The sequence below is a fragment of the Littorina saxatilis genome, linkage group LG5, assembly GCF_037325665.1.
Source record: "Littorina saxatilis isolate snail1 linkage group LG5, US_GU_Lsax_2.0, whole genome shotgun sequence".
Taxonomy (NCBI): domain Eukaryota; kingdom Metazoa; phylum Mollusca; class Gastropoda; order Littorinimorpha; family Littorinidae; genus Littorina; species Littorina saxatilis.
Genome location: NC_090249.1, coordinates 40,350,187 through 40,368,842, shown reverse-complemented (window position 1 = coordinate 40,368,842; position 18,656 = coordinate 40,350,187). Strand labels below are relative to the sequence as shown.

Here is an 18,656-nt window from a genome sequence, read left to right as displayed (position 1 = left end):
TCACAAAGCTAAAAACACGTGAGTCACACGTATTCTAAAACTTGCAACGCAGATTCGCAGGGCTCACCTCAAAATCAAAACACGGAAAAGAGCACGTGAATCTCACGGTGTTCTAGAACTAAACGACGCAGTTTGTGACACTCCGACCAAAACCAGGTCACAACAACTGAACAAGGAGCACGTGAATTAGACGTAAAAATATTAACGCTCCACAAAACGGGTCACAACAAGAAAAACACGGTTTACTTCTTTTTACATCGTGCAATGGCTTGATCAAACGTAATTACAACAAAAAATAGGTGAATGCATGCCACATCGGCATGCACAGTTACTCTCTACATGCATTGCGCATGCGCACTCTCGCCGCCAATTGTTCTTCATTCGCTCGAAGCGCCCCTTTTATTTTTAGGGGATCTAAAGCGGGGTAGGCGGGAGGGACTTTAGTATGTGAATAGGGTAAGTATATTAATCAAATGAAAATTTATTCATAAAATTTTCGATTAAATTACATATCTTATCCCAATTCACATACAGCAGATTGCTAATGAAGGTGGTGGGGTGCTCACCTATGAACTAGGCAACAACTGCCCTGCTGCTACCATCGCTGGTAGCGCTTTGATACCGTCCTGCCGCACACTGGAAATGTCGCGCAGGTAATAGTTGATGAAGACATCTTCCGATCTCCAGTACGCAGACTGGAGGACTTCGGATAATCTCCCTGATCTTAGCACAGCTATGGAGGATGCCCAGGATCTAGCCTCATGCGTCCTTGCCGACGTTAGAGGGAGAACTGACTGCCCCCCCCCCCCCCCCCCCCTTTCTTTTTGTGCCACCAATCATACGCCTGTTTGATCAGCGTTGAGACCCATTTCGCAAGAGTTACCTTAGATATGTCTTTGTCTCTAGCTGTGTTAAGAGATAAGAAAAGAAGTTTCTGCTGATTCGCTCTGATAGGAGCTGTACGGGACAAATAACTGCTAAGAGCTCGAACCGGGCAGTTAGACAAATCAGGGTCTCCTGGTGCCAGAATTCTGCTAAGAGGAAGAACTCTGATTATAGGAGAAACTTGATCAGGCTTCTGATTTCTGGCTAGAAAATCCGGCCTAAAACGTAAAGAAATAGAACCATCTTTTTCAAAAGCTATATCTCTAGCTAAGCCTGAGAGAGCATGAATTTCACTGCCTCTTCTTGCAGTGGCCAAAAGAACAAGCAAAAGTGTCTTGCGAGTAAGATTAACTAAACTTGCTGATTGCAAAGGTTCAAAGTCTTGCGATCTTAAGAATTCTAGAATAAGAAAGAGATCCCAAGCAGGAACTGGGGCTCTAATTCTAGCAAAACCTACCGTATTGACGCACCTTTTAGGACACTAGCGATAACACCACTGAGGTTAATGTTATGGCCCAACTGCCTCAACGTAGCCGATATGGCAGACCGCCTAACCCGAAGAGACGATGGAGAGCTGCCCTGATTTGCTAACCATGACAAGTGATTAGCTACCTGCATAGAACGCGGAGAGACAGAACTGACCTGATTCTCCGCGCACCATTTAACCCAAGCTGTCCAATGTGAAGCGTACACTGAGCTCGTAGACTTCCTGTGCGCTTTTTGAACCAAATCCAGTGTCCTCTCTGAAGCACCTGACAGACGCAGGGATCTTCTCACAGTCTCCATGCGTGAAGGAGCCGGGACTGCGAGTTCGTGTGCTGAATGCCGGTGCGTGGTTGCAGTAATTCTCCCTTTTCCAGGTTTAGAGGAATGGGAGGACCTTCTGCTAGACGAAGGAGATCCGGAAACCAATGCTGACTCGACCACATTGGAGCGACTAGAAACAGGGATGGTCGTTCCAACTCTGCCTTCCTCAGCACTTTTCCAAGAAGTTGGAATGGTGGGAAAGCGTAAGACGTGAGTCCTGCCCAAACGACTTCCAGTGGATTCACTTTCCAAACGTCCGGGTCCGGAAACGGGGATATGAATACTGGTATCCTCCTTGAGAACCGGGTCGCGAAAAGATCGACTATCGGTTTGACTACCTGCACCCAAAACCGCCGGAGAGCGTGGTTGGTGACCGTAAACTCCGTGCGAAGTACTTTCGAGGATCGACTGAGCAAATCTGCCAAAACAATCAGTTTCCCCGGCAGAAGCTTTGCCAACAACCAGATCTGATGCTGTTGACACCACTTCAGAATTCGGCATGCTTTGAGAGAAAGCGTGTCAGAGTGGGAACCGCCCTACCTGTTTATGTAGGCTGCAACTGTATTGTCTGTAAAAGGACGAACATGCTTGCCTGACACCAGCGATAGAAAGCTCTGGAGACCGTGGGCTACAGCTTGTATCACTGACTCTGCTTCCAGCTTGACAGGAAGCTTGAACGAAGGTGGGACTCTGGTTAAGGGAGCTTTTCCCTCCTTCCAGAGTAGCCTGAACCCCGAACACACTATACCCACTATCCACTGATTGTTTACTTTTAGCAACCAAAGGGGTAGGGCCATTGACAGGCCACCTGCCACCAAAGGCATGGTGGACGCATGGGCTAGTGGTTCGGGGACGCATCATTGGGGGTGTGCTTTACGTCCCGACCCCCTTGAATTGCCGAAAGACGGCTTCTTCTTAGGGTAAGGCGCGCCTCTTCCCCGTCCTCGTGAAGAAGAGCTGTCTTGTTCGGACCTGCCCCTATTCGCCGAAGAGGCGGAAGGTTCAGGCGGACCGTAGCTCTTGCTCTGAGGCTTAGGAAAGCCGTGTTGCGCTATCTTGGCTATAGCCAAATCCCGATCGTCGCAGGTTTGCTTGTGGAGCGCGTCGAGCGACGGCTGTCCCAACAAGGCACCCTCCGTGAAAGGGGATAACTTGAGAGCCTCCAGCGTGGCTTTGTCTTGGATCCTGGAACCCGAGAGAAACGCTGACCTGCGCGTGTGCACAGCATGAGCATAAAGGTGCGCAGAAAGACGCATTTGTTCGGCTGAAACTTTGCCCAAAGTAGCGAGCAGCGTCGTCACATCCTTTTCACTCGCGTCCTGCCGAAACTCAAACGGTTCCAAGGACGTAGTGATAGAACGGGAGAGGGACCTGAGTAGCGTTTCCGAAAGGGAAGCCAACTCTAGGTTGTATCTCCCTGTTTCCTCCAATGCTACAAGGGATGACTCTGTATAAGGAACAGCTCTGTCCCTATTGTAGCCATCCTCCCTGAGTGTAGCTAACTCCGGTGTAACCGGAAGTGGAGCACGTGGTAGGGAAAAAGTGTCTAAAAGATTGTGTGGTCTAGCGTTCAACCCGAACTTCCATGCAGCAGCTTGCCCGACAAAAGGGGTTAGCTGTGCGGAAGCTAGCCACGGTTGTGCTACCTCTGGTGCCGGACTGTGCGCTGAAAGCAGAGGCACTGTGTCCAAAGGCACATATTCCGACCGGGAATTCGTAGCCAAAATCTTAGACATCTCATACGCCACTGAGGGAGATTCACGAAACCTAAAAGTTTGTTTATCTCCCTGTGATGCGCGAAAATCTCTGACAGCAGAAGGTGGTGGTGCAGACAAGCTTGTTGTTGCCACCACTCCTTCCTCAAAGTATCGTGAAGCTACCTGTGCCGCCAACGCCACTGCATTGTGAAGCTTGTCTGGCAGCCGGAAATTAGGATCTTCCTCAGAAAGGGAAGTCCCGTATTCCGCTTCTCCTTCCGGCACGGAAGTGCCTGCCGGAAATGCACCGCCATATTGACTGTCATAGTCTTAGGCAGTGTCATCCGGAAGAGAGGTACTGTATGAAGCATGTCCCCTACTCGTATCCTCCCTGGAGAGAACTTCCTGCCCCCTGGGCGGAAGTGTGGAGAGCTGTGCTGGGGATGCTTTCGTTGAGCAAACCGGCACTTGCTTGTCTCCTGTTGTAAGTACAGGCGCCTGCAAGTCATGATGTGAGCAAGTCTCCTGCCTTACAACAACTTCCTGCCCCCTGGGCGGAAGGGAAGACCGCTGTGCAGGGACTGCTGAGCAGACCAGCCTTCGCGTATCTTCCGTCGAGAGTACTGACGATTGCAAGTCGCGATGCGAGCAAGTCCCCTGTCTCTCAACAACTTCGCGCTCCCGTGGCGAAAGTTTGGACCGCTGTACCGATGTTGCATCCGTATAGCAAACCGGCACTTGCGTGTCCTCTGATCCAAGTACAAACGACTGCAAGTCACGATGCGAGCAGGCCCCCTGTCTTATCACGGCTTCCTGCCCGGCGCCGGGCGGAAGTAGGGAACGCCCGTGCGTATCTCCCTGTGGGACAGTCACAATACCTTTAGAGTAGCTGCTGAATCCGGAAGTGGAGGCATGGTGAGGGAAACTCTTTCCGTCTTCACCGGAATGTTGTTCAGCGTGAACGTCGGCCGACGTAACAGTGGCTGACGGCGCTGCCTTAACCCTCGACCGAGAGCTATCGGCCACCGTTCTTGCCTGGAGCAAATGTTCGCTCGCCGAGCGTAATTCTGACGAAAACATGCACTTCATTTGATCGCTAAACGTTGCAAACATTGCTGACAAATCTTCCTTCTCCGATGATATGCTAGCCTTAACCGGCGCTGTCTTGCATTCTTGCTTCAGCGCCGACATTATCGGACTCTTAGGATTGTCAATTTCTATCGTGAAAGTATTCTGAGAAACTGGCTCGAACACCGTAACTGTAGGTTTAGAACCCTTGGGCTTCTTAGCCGCTTTCTTAGACGGAGACTCTGTACTGGCTACCTGTCTAGAGCTGGGTTTCTTCTTCCCACTGTCCGCCATACTGGCGTTAGTCTTGCAGACGAAAGTAAACAAAGACTAACTCGTGGCAAACGAAGGCAAATACAACAAAAGAAATGGAAAATTCTCACCCAATCTCAGCTAGAGGCTTAGATACAAACGAAACCAAGGTGTAGTCTGCCGAAGAAGCAGAGGGCTAACAAAATAGCCCGAGCGTAATCCAAACACGTCCGTAGAGGCTATCGCTGAAGAGTAGAATGAAGAACATGGCGGCGAGAGTGCGCATGCGCAATGCATGTAGAGAGTAACCATTGGTCAGAGATGGTCATGTGACTGTTCAAGGCCGTTCTATTTGTAGGGTTACTGCCCCCTACCAGCGTGGAGCGTAGTTTCAGCGTTCTAGCACTACACTGAAGTAAATTGCTATATGTGAATTGGGATAAGATATGTAATTTAATACAAATTCATAACCATTCAGTTTCACTGTTACCTTGACACTTGAAATAAGAATGCACACCTTAAAGCTAACCTCAAGAGGAAAAAAAAACCAGAAAAAAATGTCAACACAGACACTAGCAGCTAAGCCTCAAATCTAACAAAAACAACGGCATAAAGAACTCTGTAGTCACCTTGTGACCATGAACCTGAAAAAAGAGCATAAAATAATAAGCTCAAAAGAAACATTTCAAGAAGAGAAATGATAGTGTAGAAAAAAAGCAAGAAGTACAGGTTGCATTTTTGTGTACATCACATGGGTGCTGTGGAGGATTAGACATTACCCGCTATTACGAGCTAGTCGTGTGACAGAGAGTTTTCTTGCACACGAGACTGTAGATGTTTCACGACGGCTTTAGCCGGAGTGAAACAGCAGCAGTCGAGTGTGCAAGAACACTCTCTGTCACACGACTAGCTCGTAATGGCGATTATGTCTCACAGCTTCAACAGAGGAGAGAACAAACACGTTTTGCGTACTCACGCTTGATAAACCTAAACACAGGAGCAGCCATTGTGGAGAGATCTACTTTTTGACGAAAGTGAACGAACAACTATGAATGACGTCTCGGTATATGTGAATGACGTCACAATCATCGTCACAGTCTGTATCTTTTGAAGCATTCCATTCTTCATGACGTCTTTCTGTGTCTGCATCCGCGAAATGTTTGTTCTTTCCGGGGTCTTTGTCATCTATGTTCAGAACTCTGTCCTTCTAGTTTCAGACTAACAGGCCTCCTGAGCGAGCCACTTTCCAAGGGAAGCTAAACTCGCGTATGGAAACAGTACTGTAGTCTGGGATGCCGTTTTCAGTATTCTCAGCGTTGAAGAATTTGTAAAGAGAAGACACGACAACAGCAGGAGAAATAAAAGTCGTGTGTGCATTTTGGGGCTTTTGGAGGGACGATTTCGAGTTTGAATCCGTTCTTGCACATGCTCCAAAGCGTGTAACATACAATCTTGCACACGTTTGCTTTAGTAGTGGCAAAGAAGGAAAGCGTGTGACATACATGTATGGCCATCATTTATTGCATCACACGGTGTGTGTGTGTGTGTGTGTGTGTGTGTGTGTGTGTGTGTGTGTGTGTGTGTGTGTGTGTGTATGTGTGTGTGTGTATATGCCTGCATTCGTGCATGCATGCGTGCCTGTTAGCGCATATGCAGACATGTGTGCATGTGCTCCAGAGGAATGGAAGACAGAGAAGATGTGTATATTGTTGTCATACCTGACTGGGGACGCGTGAGGGCAATGCAGGCATGGAGTAGACCGAGGCGGCCTGAGTGAGCACAGTGGAGGGGCGAGGAGTGGTGGGGTCTTTAACAACAGCATCCGTGGCAAAGATCTGGGCACAGCCAATCAGGCCCTCAAAGAACTCCAGGAAGGTCATCTGTGAAAGAATTGCAAAACTCCATCTTGACATTTCTTTCTTCCATGAAGCAATACTTGACATTAACTTTTCTTTAAGAAGGAAAAAAAGAGAGCTTAAACTGCAACAACAGCAGAGTGAGATTTTAAATGTGAACAAGTCCTAGTCTAAGTTAGCCAGCAGGTTGTAAGGAAATTCACTTGTGAGATAACTGTGGAATTCCAATCCAAAATACATTGAAATGCTGCAATTAAGGACAAGCTTCGGACACAGCTATATCTAGTACTCAACACAAAACATACAACAACCTGCTCAAACAATCACTAACCAGACCACATTTAGACAATGAAATGTTACACTTGCATACACATGATTTTTGCTTTGACTCATGCTGTATAATATTATGCTCTGATGAGCGTGCCTGTAATTAAGTAAGGCACTGCAGTTCTAATGCTGCGTCGCTCACAAGAAATAACGGTTTTAGGTGTGACGAAAAAAAGAACAGGGCCTGAGTACGGTGATAAATACAAGACTTATTTTACAACCATTTGAAAAATACATACATCCCCCGTGGCTGCCCGCATAATGAAATCGTTTTTCTCGTGTTTTGAACTTGCCAGTGTTACAGCACAGAGCAGAGTCAGTCCCACACTTTGCTTTGTGTACATCACGTGGCCACCCAAACACCCGCACAACGCAACATTTTCACAAGAAAAACACGTTCATTTGTTTGCTTTGTCTGTATTACACATTTCTATTTACATTTACCACTGACACACCAAATTGTATACTTTAGTTTGCAAGTGAATCGTTATCATACAAAATAACGTTATCACGAGACGAACAGAGATCTCAGAGATCGTCTGCTTCTCAACTGTTTCGCGCAAATCGTGTAATATCTATTTTTGCGGAAACCTCCCGAAGAAATGCAATCCCAGCGGCTTCCACCTGCAACATAGTCGTGTTTATTTGGAATGTGACGTCCTGTTCTTCGTCAGTCACACCTATCTCGAAAACTAAGCGTCGCACAGCACCAGCGCCCTTCCATTACTCTGCCACCCCACATCCCTCAGCAAACAAAGAGTTTGAGCAAAAACGTTGTTTATGATAATTTTAAACGAATTAGGCAGAGCGCTGTTTCGAGATCTGATAAACAAAGGGAAGTAAGCACTCTAAATGCATACAACATGTGTAATAGAGTAAGTGAGAGTTATTCGGAACCATTCTCCTGGCACCTGAGAGAATAACACGCATTGAAATGAACAAGCGACTTCCATCCTCATTATGATTATTCTTATTCTCTCAGGTGCCAGGAGAATGGTTCCGAATAACTCTCACTTACTCTATCACATATGTCGTAAGCATTTAGAGCGCTGACTTCCCTTTGTTTATCAGATCTCTTGTCTATGCCAGTCAATCTGTCAGCTAGATACCACAAGGCACTGACCTCCAGCTCCATGTTGTAACAGCCCTCCCCATCAGCCACAGCTGGGTCATCCTTGCTCAGGACGCCGATGATACACTGCGGTGTCAGGTCTTTGTTGACCAGCTTGAGATCCTGTGCACAGACAACAGGGCGGAAAAACTAAGTGCACTTCATGAGACATTAATTAAAAGTATAGATGGGGTAGTCACCAGCACCTCTTGATGTGTTACACAAGCAAAAACTGCCCTGCATCCATACAGTTGCTATATCTTGGTGTGTTACAGTGTGTGTGTGTGTGTGTGTGTGTGTGTGTGTGTGTGTGTGTGTGTGCGTGTGTGCGTGCGTGCGTGCGTGCGTGCGTGCGTGCGTGCGTGCGTGCGTGCGTGCGTGCGTGCGTGCGTGCGTGCGTGCGTGCGTGCGTGCGTGCGTGTCTCAGCTTGTCTATCATGCATGCTTCCTCTCCTGCATAACTGTGTGTGTGTGTACAAGCATGCAAGTAAATGTGCATGTATCTCTGTATTTCTCCGTCTGTCTACATAGGTCTTTTTGTGTGTCTTTGTAATTATAGTTATCCACAATCCCTGCATTGACAATCTACCTTGAGCAGGAAGAGGAACTCCCTCATCTTGAAGGCAGGCTCCTTGGGTGCACACTTTCTGGGCTTGGACAAAGCTTGAAAGATTTCATAACTCTGGTCCATGTACACCAATCCGTTGACAGCTCGCCGTGTCTCATGGTAGAAGTTGCCTGGAAATACCATACACCACTATGAAAGCTGTGAGAGGAAATACACAGTGGAACCCCCATTTAAGACGCACTGTTTATTTTTGTCTCCCTTTTTAAACCCCCCTTTTATCAAATATCTTCTGTAATAAAGTCTGTAAATGTACCTCCATTTTAACACTCAATCCTTCATTCTTAACCCCTTCACTGCCCAGCACGTCCTAGGTACGTGGTCATGTTTGGTTTGTCATACGCCCATACACGTACTAGGTACGTGGCATTTACATCAGCACTTTTCAGGACATTTGTGAAAACTAAATGGGAGGTAACCACTGTCCAACTTCTTGTAGGGGTTTAAACACAGTTCTTTCCCATTGACCGTTCAGATAAGTTAGTACTACATGGTAAAAACATTATTAGAAGTTTTTTTCCGATCTATAAGATTCAAAATGGCGGCCGAAAGTCGGACATCAACTCGTAGACCTGTTTTCAAATGATACAGTGTTCTGGAAGCTCTACAAGAAGTGATTTATGGATTACCACACAGAAGAATACTGTTATGGGCTGTAATGTGAGTACCTGATGTTTGACACCAGTTTTAGCTGTGTTTTCTGCGGTTTTACGTGCTGCAGTGAGTGTGTGAAAGTTTGGAAACTGTAATTTTTGACAAAAATGGTCATTATATCGATTTTTACAATAACAATCACAAACAAAGTCCAATGATCATGTTATCACATATTAGCCAAGGGTGTAAACAAGCCACATGCCAAAGATCTAAGAGATATCTCAATAAATGATTGAGCAGTGAACAGATTAGTGAACCTACCGAAGAAAGCGAAATTTGCCCTGGCGCACAGCAATACCAAAATGCTGTTATACTGTGGCAGTGAAGGGGTTAAACTGTTAATTAAAAAAAAAAATTCATGTGATGAAGTAGTCACTAAATTAGTTGTATCAAATTAGCGCTGACCTTTGACATTGCAGGCATAGCGCATAATGTTCTCTGTTACCAACGCATTCATGCACTTGGCTAAAATTGGCCCACTGTCTCTGCAATGACGAAAAAGGAAAGGCATTCATGTCAAATCAGAATTCAGCCAACCACAACTGGAAAAGATGTACTATTTCTGAATGAGAAAAACACAACAATCCACACATAAACCAAACCTAGCTAGAATCATACCGAATGTTTGTGCATCTAAGTTTTCTCACTAAACCAATGTTCCACTTTGGAAAACAGCATTATCATGCATTAAATTTGCTTTTACTGCTATCAAAGGTATGAAGATATATCATACCTTTTTGAAGCTGACTAACTGTGATGTACATGTAACCGAGTGTCGGAACACAACAATCACCTTTGGAGGCAAAGCCCAGTCAAACAGGATTGAGAGTATCAGAGCTATCATTTCTTAACCCTATAATAAAAACTGTTATGGGTACACAAAGGTTTCCCATAACATACAAGGAGATGGCAGCAGCCAGACCCTATCACAAACAGAACTCGCGCTCTTCCACGGCCGACAACTGTGGAGTCTGTTGTGAAGGGTGACGCAGTACGTAGTCGCCCTAGCTGTCACATATATATCAATGTTAATTCCAAAGTTATGTCAGGGCATTGTCAGGTCAGCCAATTTACTTTTTTTTCTGATCCATGTTAAAGTTCATAACACAAGGCTGACCTTGACACTCACTCTGCACAAAAGATGGCCACCTACCCATGTCACAAGGACACAATACACACACACACAATACACACACACACAAAACACACACACACACATGCACACACACACACACACACAGACACACACACACACACAACACACACACACAAAACACACACACACAACACACACACACACACACAACACACACACACACACACACACACTCATGCTGATGGGGTCTATGTCGACCAAAAGATTGGGATTCCCTGTAGGTGCAGGGCCGGACCCAGGGGGGGATTCCAGGGGTTCCGGAACCCCACCCCTGGAAAAAGCATGTACCTTGCTTTGAGTGTTGTTGTTTTTTACTAGTTTTAGCACCAAAACAATGCTGCTCTTAACCCTCAAAACAAGGCCCAGAATGCACCAGATTGCACAGATTTTAACCGTTTTTCAAAAATTTTCCGGGGGAGCATGCCCCCGGGCCCCCCTAGTTCGCGCGCGGAAGTTTGCAGGCGCGCGCTTGTGGCTTCGCCACTTCGCTGATTTGCCCCCCAAAAAAAGGAGGAACCCCCCCCTTACAACTCATTTGGTCCGGCCCTGAGGTGGAGTTCCTGTAGGGGGATTTCCTGTATACAGGGAATCCCACAGGGTCTAGTTCCTGAAGTGTTTCGCTGATATCGCTAAAAGTCACGTGATGCTTAGCGACATCGGTAGAAATTGATGTTTTTCGATCTTTTTTGATAATTCTTAGAAATTCGAGTATGGTTTGCAAGTTTTATTGAAAAACTCCAACCTGTGGGATTCCCTGTATGCAGGGAATCCCTCTACAGAAACTCTACCTACAGGGAATCCCACTCTTTTGGTCGACATAGACCCCATCAGCCACACTCATATACACAGAAAATCAGATGCAGCAACACATATAGAACATTTGACAGATCGACAAACAGAATGGCAGACACTGACTGACACTGACAGACAGACAAAGACGGACAGACACAAGTACACATACATACACACTGCACATTCATGCATAAACACTGACATATGTAAACACACTCACATAAGTAAAAGAGTTCACATGCACACCCACACATCTAACACAAAAGTATACCAAGATATTTACTCAAAGCGTTCTTTGTGAATCTGAAAGGCAAGGATAACCAGGTAGTTGACAAACTGGCGCTGAAGAATGCGTTCATAGGGGTTGTGAAGCTCATAGTTGGCGCGGTTGAAGCCTGCACACACACACACACACACACACACACACACACACACACACACACACACACACACACACACACACACACACACACACATTTAACACTTCAAATAAAAAGGGAACCAATGCTCATCCATTCCACCACAACTGTATTTCAACCTAGAACATTTTCCTGAATTGCACTAGGCAAGCTTAATTTGTAATTCTCTCCTTTGCCAAAACCCCAGAAAACAGAAAACTCATTGCAGTTGGGTTTTCAGCATTTTTTAAAATGTCATAAATCTATTACCTCTACCAAGCAAATGTGTCACAACAACTTAAGCAAGTTTGGAGACTTCAGTGCCGCAAACTGTTCCACAAAGAGACTTGCATGTCGTCGTTGTCCTGTTATTTTGGCGTTACTCGATTCTTGGCGATTTTGAGGTTTTTGTGCTTTAGACCAAGTACCGTATTTGACGGATTACAAGACGCACCGTTTTATAAGCCGCACCCCCGACTTTAAAAAAAAAAATGGGACGAGCCACGTATAGGCCGCGTCACTATATTAGCCGCCGTCAAAAAAAATATAATCAGATCGTACTGTCAATCAATCAAAACAACCAGGCAAACGAAAGTACGGTATTTGGCGAAATCGGCTCCGAGAATAAACAAGTGAAACAAAGAAGAAAAGTGAAAAAGTTTGAAGAAAAATATCACACACACACACAATTTGTAACCAACACGTACACACATGTAGTCCCGCCCGGAATAAGCTTTTTTGAGGATGATTTACGACTTTTGCGCACATTTCGAGCAGACGAAAACACAACATGGCGACTCTCACGCCTCCAACTATCGCAAGACACAAAAAAACTAAATCTCGCGCGTGCGAGATCCTGATACATCCGGTGTTTCTCTGTATGCTATCTTGTCACGACGACTTGTTGACAAACGAAGATTCTCGACAAAAAAGAGAAAAGCGCCGAGTCTTGAGTAGATCGAGAGCTAATAAAGTACCGGTAATCGAGTGAAATGAAAATCCGCGGCGACTTCCATTTGGTGAATGCTATTCAAGTTTAGATAACGTTTTAGCTGCATCTTTTTATAAGCCGCAATGCGATTTTTTTTTTTAAAGTCGCGGCTTGTAGTCCGTCAAATACGGTAAATCTTTCTCAATGAGAAGTATTCTCTAAAATACGACAGACAACACATGATTTAACATTCTTTTATCTTTCTATCCATACCAGGTACAAATATAAACACTATTTAAAAACAAAAATAATCAGTTTTGGCCTTCTACTGATAAGCTGTATAAAATGAGTCACGCCAAAATATCATGATGACGTCAATGTGTAAATGACATGACGCTGCAGCAAGTTTAAATTTTTTGTAAATAACTAGCACAATGACAAACAACAACAGAATCAGTGACAGTGGCAGTAACAAGAACACCAAACTTACATTTGCCGATGAAACGGTCCATCTCAGTGAGCGTGACCTCACTGTGGTGAAAGCGGCAGTCTTTGACAAAGCGCCAGAACTGCATGCGAGTCATGGTGAAGGTGTTGTCGGGACTTTCCTCATACCCCAGCTGGCTGTAGAAGTTGTAGATCTTTCGCAGGCTGCTGATGTGGCGTGTTATCACATACATCACCTGGAGTGCAATAACATTCAGATTTACTTTTGTCCTGCTAGTAACTTTCCATCCCAAGCTGCCTATGCTAGAGCCCACGGACAGCAGCTTATTTTTCATACCAAGATCGGCGAACAGGTTTTCTATAAACCTACAATGTCGCACAAGTACAAGTAAGTAAGTATGACATGAAGACATTTTTAATGCCTTTGACTAGTTATATAATGAAAACGCATTAGAACACAGGATCAATGACATCATCCGTAAGTGAAAAATCTAAAAAGCATGCATGGACGCACGCGCGCACACACACCCTTTTGAGGGACATTATACTCGCTTCCTTTCAGCTTTCTTCTAGGCTATAGTTTATACGCAACAATTATTACTTTACCAGCTCAGTTATGAATTTAACACACAAACATTCAAAAGGCCACAGCACAGTGATGTTCAAAAAGCAAATAAAAGACAGGAACAGAAAGCAAAACCTGCTATTACCTTTAAAATGTCTAGCATCACACAGTCATTCTAAGTACAGAAAAACACAGCAGCAGTGGAGAGACTTGGTCTAGCTTTCTAATCCTATATTGGAAGAAACTTTTCATCAGAACTCAGTTGATACACAATTAAAGTTACCTGATTGGACTCCTCATCTCGATCAGCCTCAGGGAACTCGTTCAGCAGACTGTCAATCTCAAGTTGGAAGTTTGGACTAACGGTGTTGCGACTCTCATTGCTGTGAATAGACGCAATGTCTGGATGCACATAAAAAAAGAAAAAGAAACCATGTTTAGCAAACGAATCATACTACTGCATGACACTGAAGAAAGGCTAGATAAGAAAGACGGACGAGCGACGAAAAGTAAAGGAAGGGAGACAACACCTGTGTTACAAGAAACTGTTAAGGCATCAAAGCAACACTTCTCCCCCTTGTCCTAGTATTTTTCCATGCGAGGAAACAATCAAATTTGCTGGGCTGGGCTGTGCTTCCCAAGTCAACCTTAACTCTTTACAATACTAACAAGTCGCGTAAGGCGAAAATACAACATTTAGTCAAGCTCAGTCGAACTCACAGAATGAAACTGAACGCCTTGCATTTTTTCCGCAAGACCGTACACTCGTAGCATCGTCTGTCCACTACTCGTGGCAAAGGCAGTGAAATTAACAATACAGAAAAGCGCGGTAGCGGTTGCGCTGAGGAGGATAGCCCGCTTTTCTATATCTCTATTCTTTTTAACTCTCTGAACGTGTTTTTAATCGAAACATATCATATCTATATGTTTTTGGAATCAGGAACGGACAAGGAATAAAATGAAATTGTTTTTAAATCGATTTCGGAAATTTAATTTTAATCATAATTTTTATATTTTTAATTTTCAGAGCTTGTTTTTAATCCGAATATAACATAATTATATGTTTTTGGAATCAGAAAATGATGAAGAATACGATAAACGTATTTTTGGATTGTTTTATAAAAAAATAATTTTAATTACAATTTTCAGATTTTTAATGACCAAAGTCATAAATTAAATTTTAAGCCTCCAAGCTGAAATGCAATACCAAAGTCTGGCCTTCGTCGAAGATTGCTTTTCCAGAATTTCAATCAATTTGATTGAAAAATGAGGGTGTGACAGTGCCGCCTCAACTTTTACAAAATGCCGGATATGACGTCATTAAAGACATTTATCGAAAAAATGTCCGGGGATATCATTCCCAGGAACTCTCATGTCAAATTTCATAAAGATCGGTCCAGTAGTTTAGTCTGAATCGCTCTACACACACACACACACAGACAGACAGACACACACACACACATACACCACGACCCTCGTCTCGATTCCCCCCTCTATGTTAAAACATTTAGTGAAAACTTGACTAAATGTAAAAAGCAGGATCACTTATCAAATGAATTCAATGAGAATTCCAGAGTGTCAAACATGCAGATAACTGTTCATCCAAGACTAGCTGCTGTTACTTCAGCACACTCTTCTACATTATTTTCGTGGAGTGTGTACCAGAACCCTCGTTTCCTCCCTTTTAAGACCATGTTTTTTTTTCTCTCCAAATTTTCTTTTTATAACCTCTATATAATGACCGAATGCATCTTGTAAATAATTTGCTCACGCAAGACAAAACAATGGTGCACACCTGATGGTAGGGGGGTTCTGGTTCTGATGCCTGAAAGGTCAGGGGTTGTGGATCCGTCCATGGAGAAGTCGGGGTACTCCACAATGTGGTCATGTTCAAACATTCCCTCATAAACTCGCCCATTCTTGAACATGAACTTCCCCTGAAGAAAAGACAACACAGAAGCATTTTTCACCACAGAAAGAGTCATAACAATTCTGTGCATGTCTAAAAACGTATACAGGCCAATGTAAATACACAAAAGCACCAATGAAACACATGTCAAATGTCAACCACACAACTCCAATATCTCAAATTCCCACCCTCCACCTTCACATCCCACACTCCCAACCCAGCAACAAATCTCACGGACATTTTATCTTCTAAAAAGCACTTTCTTTTTTTCTTTTAAAAACTTCAAAGCAACTATAAAATACCCTAGGTGAGATAGACTGAGTACCTTGCCATGTTTCATGTTGTTTTTCCAGAAGCCACTGTAGCAGGCCCCATTGGCGTAATGGAAAGAGCCACAGCCGTGTCGCAGCCCGTTGACGAACTCTCCATCGTACATGTTACGCATGGGGTACTGTGATCCAGGCACACGACTCAACAGCCAGATGTGCTGGCCTATGCCATGCTAAAACCAAAACAACAAACAATAAAAGAACTTAAAAAAACAATCTTGCCGATAAGACTTTTATTCCCACTCCCCGTCATGTCAAGCAAGCATGGTAATGTTTCCTCTTCCCTGCAATGTCACAGTCAGTGGTTTTACCCCTCCCCCAACTCACCTCATCTTAGCATGACTGGTGAAAGAATCTTAACAACAAGATGACTGGGTAAAAATACAGTTGAAAAACAAAAGAAATCGGTACTCACCAACACAAAGACAGCACAGACAAATACAGTCTAACTTTCGCCAATGGAGGCTTCTTCGGGACAATGAATTTTTCATTTCATTTTCATTTTCATTACTTTATTGTCCCATCGCTGGGAAATTCGGGTCGCTTCCTCCCAGTGGAAAGCTAGCAGCAACGGAGTCGCGCTACCCAGGAGTGGTATTCAAGAAGAAAAAGAATTTGAGGTGGTTTCAGATTCTGAAGCCGTTTTAGCTACTACGCTTTAACTTCCGATTTTAACTGGCATTCACGAGTCCCCCTCCGAACGCTGTTAGCTAACAAGGTTGTCTATTTATAAACCACGGGGTTTCCCTCACTTCCTGTTCAGTGCGCACGTGCAGTAGGTTTTATCCGCCTTCATTGCTTTTATTCCGCGAACGAACACGTGTGCATTACATTTACTTCAGTCGACATGTACGGAACATCCATCGGACAAGCGAAAGCGCAGGCACACGAGGAAGAGATGGAGGGGAAGAGGAAGCGAAGTGCTAACTGGACTGACAGCGAAACGCGGACAAATTACGAGATACCGCTCGCGAAAGATTTCAACCGATGCTCGATCATACCGGCTTGTTGTGAAAACGTGCTAGCGTCTTCTTTAATGCATTACAGTGTCCATTTTCAAAATAATAATAATAATAATAATAATAATAATGCAAACTTTTATAGCGCTATTCTAGAAAAATGTCTACTCTTAGCGCTTTACAATACATACATCGACCAAGCATACTATACACGCACAGGCAAAGAAACCGACCAAACATAACCAACAAACTATACATGCAACTGATTCTGTGGCCGAACGGTTCTCACATTCGCCTGATGCGCGATTGAGTCGAGTTCAAATCAGCATCTGTCCGTACTTTTTTTTTTACTCTTTGGCATTTGTTTATTACACCCCCGGTATAGGGGTGTGTATAGGTTTCACTTGATGTGTTTGTTTGGGTGTTTGGGTGTTTGTTTGTGTGTTTGTGTGTTTGTGTTCGCATATAGATCTCAAGAATGAACGGACCGATCGTCACCAAACTTGGTGAACAGGTTCTATACATTCCTGAGACGGTCCTTACAAAAATTGGGACCAGTCAAACACACGGTTAGGGAGTTATTGGTGGATTAAAATTATACAAGGACTTATACAGGTCAAAGGGAAATAACCATTCTCACTCAGTCACTGCCACCAACTGAGAAGGTTATTTCCCTTTGACGGGGGTGTTTTTCCTACCTCCTAGGAATGTCTTGGTTTTTTTATTTTCTTCATGTGCAAAAGAGTACGTTATAATAGCAAATTGATTTAAAAAAAAATTTTTAAGCAGGAATGGGTTTTTGTTTTGTTTTTTTGGTTACCATGATATTAATTTATTGATAAAGTTTGATAACTTAAACATGTAAACATTTGATTTAAAAAAAAATTATATGAAGAAGGATGCTCCCCGCTTTAAAAAAAAAACAAAGGTAAGAGAGACGAAAAAAACACCTAAAACTTTCTGTACAAATCTACATCGTCATATTTATCCAAAGGATGAATGCGATCCGGGAAAATACGGTTTCTTCTCAGATTTCTTCTCTCGGTATATTCCAACATCATGTGAAGGCCGCCATCTGGAATCACGAAGATAACACGGTGTTAGCGATTGTAGAGACGAGGGGTAGGTCCTCTAACTTTGAAGGCGTCACGTGACTTTGGCGGGTCACAACGGGCTTTCGTGAATGCCAATTAGCGCGACTTACAGCTCAAACAGCGCCACCATGCGGCCAAGTGGTGCTAAAGAGCTTTCTTGAATACCAGTCCAGGTGTCTGCGTGTTTAGGTGTATTCAGCCACCTGCACTTATGGCAGAATGACCAAGGTCTTTTACGTGCCATTGTGATGACACGGGGGTGGGACATGGCTTCCGTCTCTGGGTCTGCACATAAAGTTGACCCGTGTCCGTCCCGGCCCGAATTCGAACCTGCGACCTTTCGATCACAAGTCCAGTGCTCTACCAACTGAGCTACCGGGCCGGGAATACACAGGAAAAGCAAAATAAAAGCAAAAGCAAAAGCAAGACAAAACCAAAAAGGGTTTCAATTCACAGGTCATCATGGATTCACAACCTTTCAGACCAAATCTCTGCCCAAGCTTTTTTACTTATCAACACTCAAAACTCCACCAAATCCAAATGTGCAACTGACCTGGATGCCGTTCTCCCACTGACCAGTGTAGATCTGATTGCGGTCCACCCACTTCATGGTGCCCTGTCCGTGACGCACGTTGCCGAACCACATGCCTTTGTACAAATTGCCCGAAGTGTACTGTCTCACCCCCCAACCATGGCGGATGTTCCTCACAATGTCACCTTCGTAATACGATTTGCCCTCTCTGTCGTACTCCACTCGACCCTGCAACATTGATGGGAAGAGTCTGCTGAATCAT

General features: G+C 44.3%; 1 protein-coding gene across 2 annotated transcripts in view; it reads right to left on the bottom strand.

Moving 5' to 3' along the window:
• LOC138967119 (radial spoke head 10 homolog B-like) overlaps nucleotides 1–18,656 on the bottom strand; it is a 54,514-nt gene that overhangs the window by 30,514 nt on the left and 5,344 nt on the right. Inside the window, exons 6-16 of one of the 2 annotated variants that reach the window (XM_070339599.1) lie at nucleotides 18,416–18,622; nucleotides 15,806–15,982; nucleotides 15,367–15,508; nucleotides 13,855–13,973; nucleotides 13,050–13,242; nucleotides 11,514–11,625; nucleotides 9,688–9,767; nucleotides 8,593–8,741; nucleotides 8,016–8,126; nucleotides 6,428–6,589; nucleotides 5,339–5,353 (exon numbers count right to left, since the gene is read on the bottom strand). In XM_070339599.1, the coding sequence (XP_070195700.1) occupies nucleotides 5,339–5,353; nucleotides 6,428–6,589; nucleotides 8,016–8,126; nucleotides 8,593–8,741; nucleotides 9,688–9,767; nucleotides 11,514–11,625; nucleotides 13,050–13,242; nucleotides 13,855–13,973; nucleotides 15,367–15,508; nucleotides 15,806–15,982; nucleotides 18,416–18,622 (1,467 nt within the window). The remainder of the gene's footprint in view (nucleotides 1–5,338; nucleotides 5,354–6,427; nucleotides 6,590–8,015; nucleotides 8,127–8,592; nucleotides 8,742–9,687; nucleotides 9,768–11,513; nucleotides 11,626–13,049; nucleotides 13,243–13,854; nucleotides 13,974–15,366; nucleotides 15,509–15,805; nucleotides 15,983–18,415; nucleotides 18,623–18,656) is intronic. The other variant, XM_070339601.1, reaches the window with a different exon arrangement.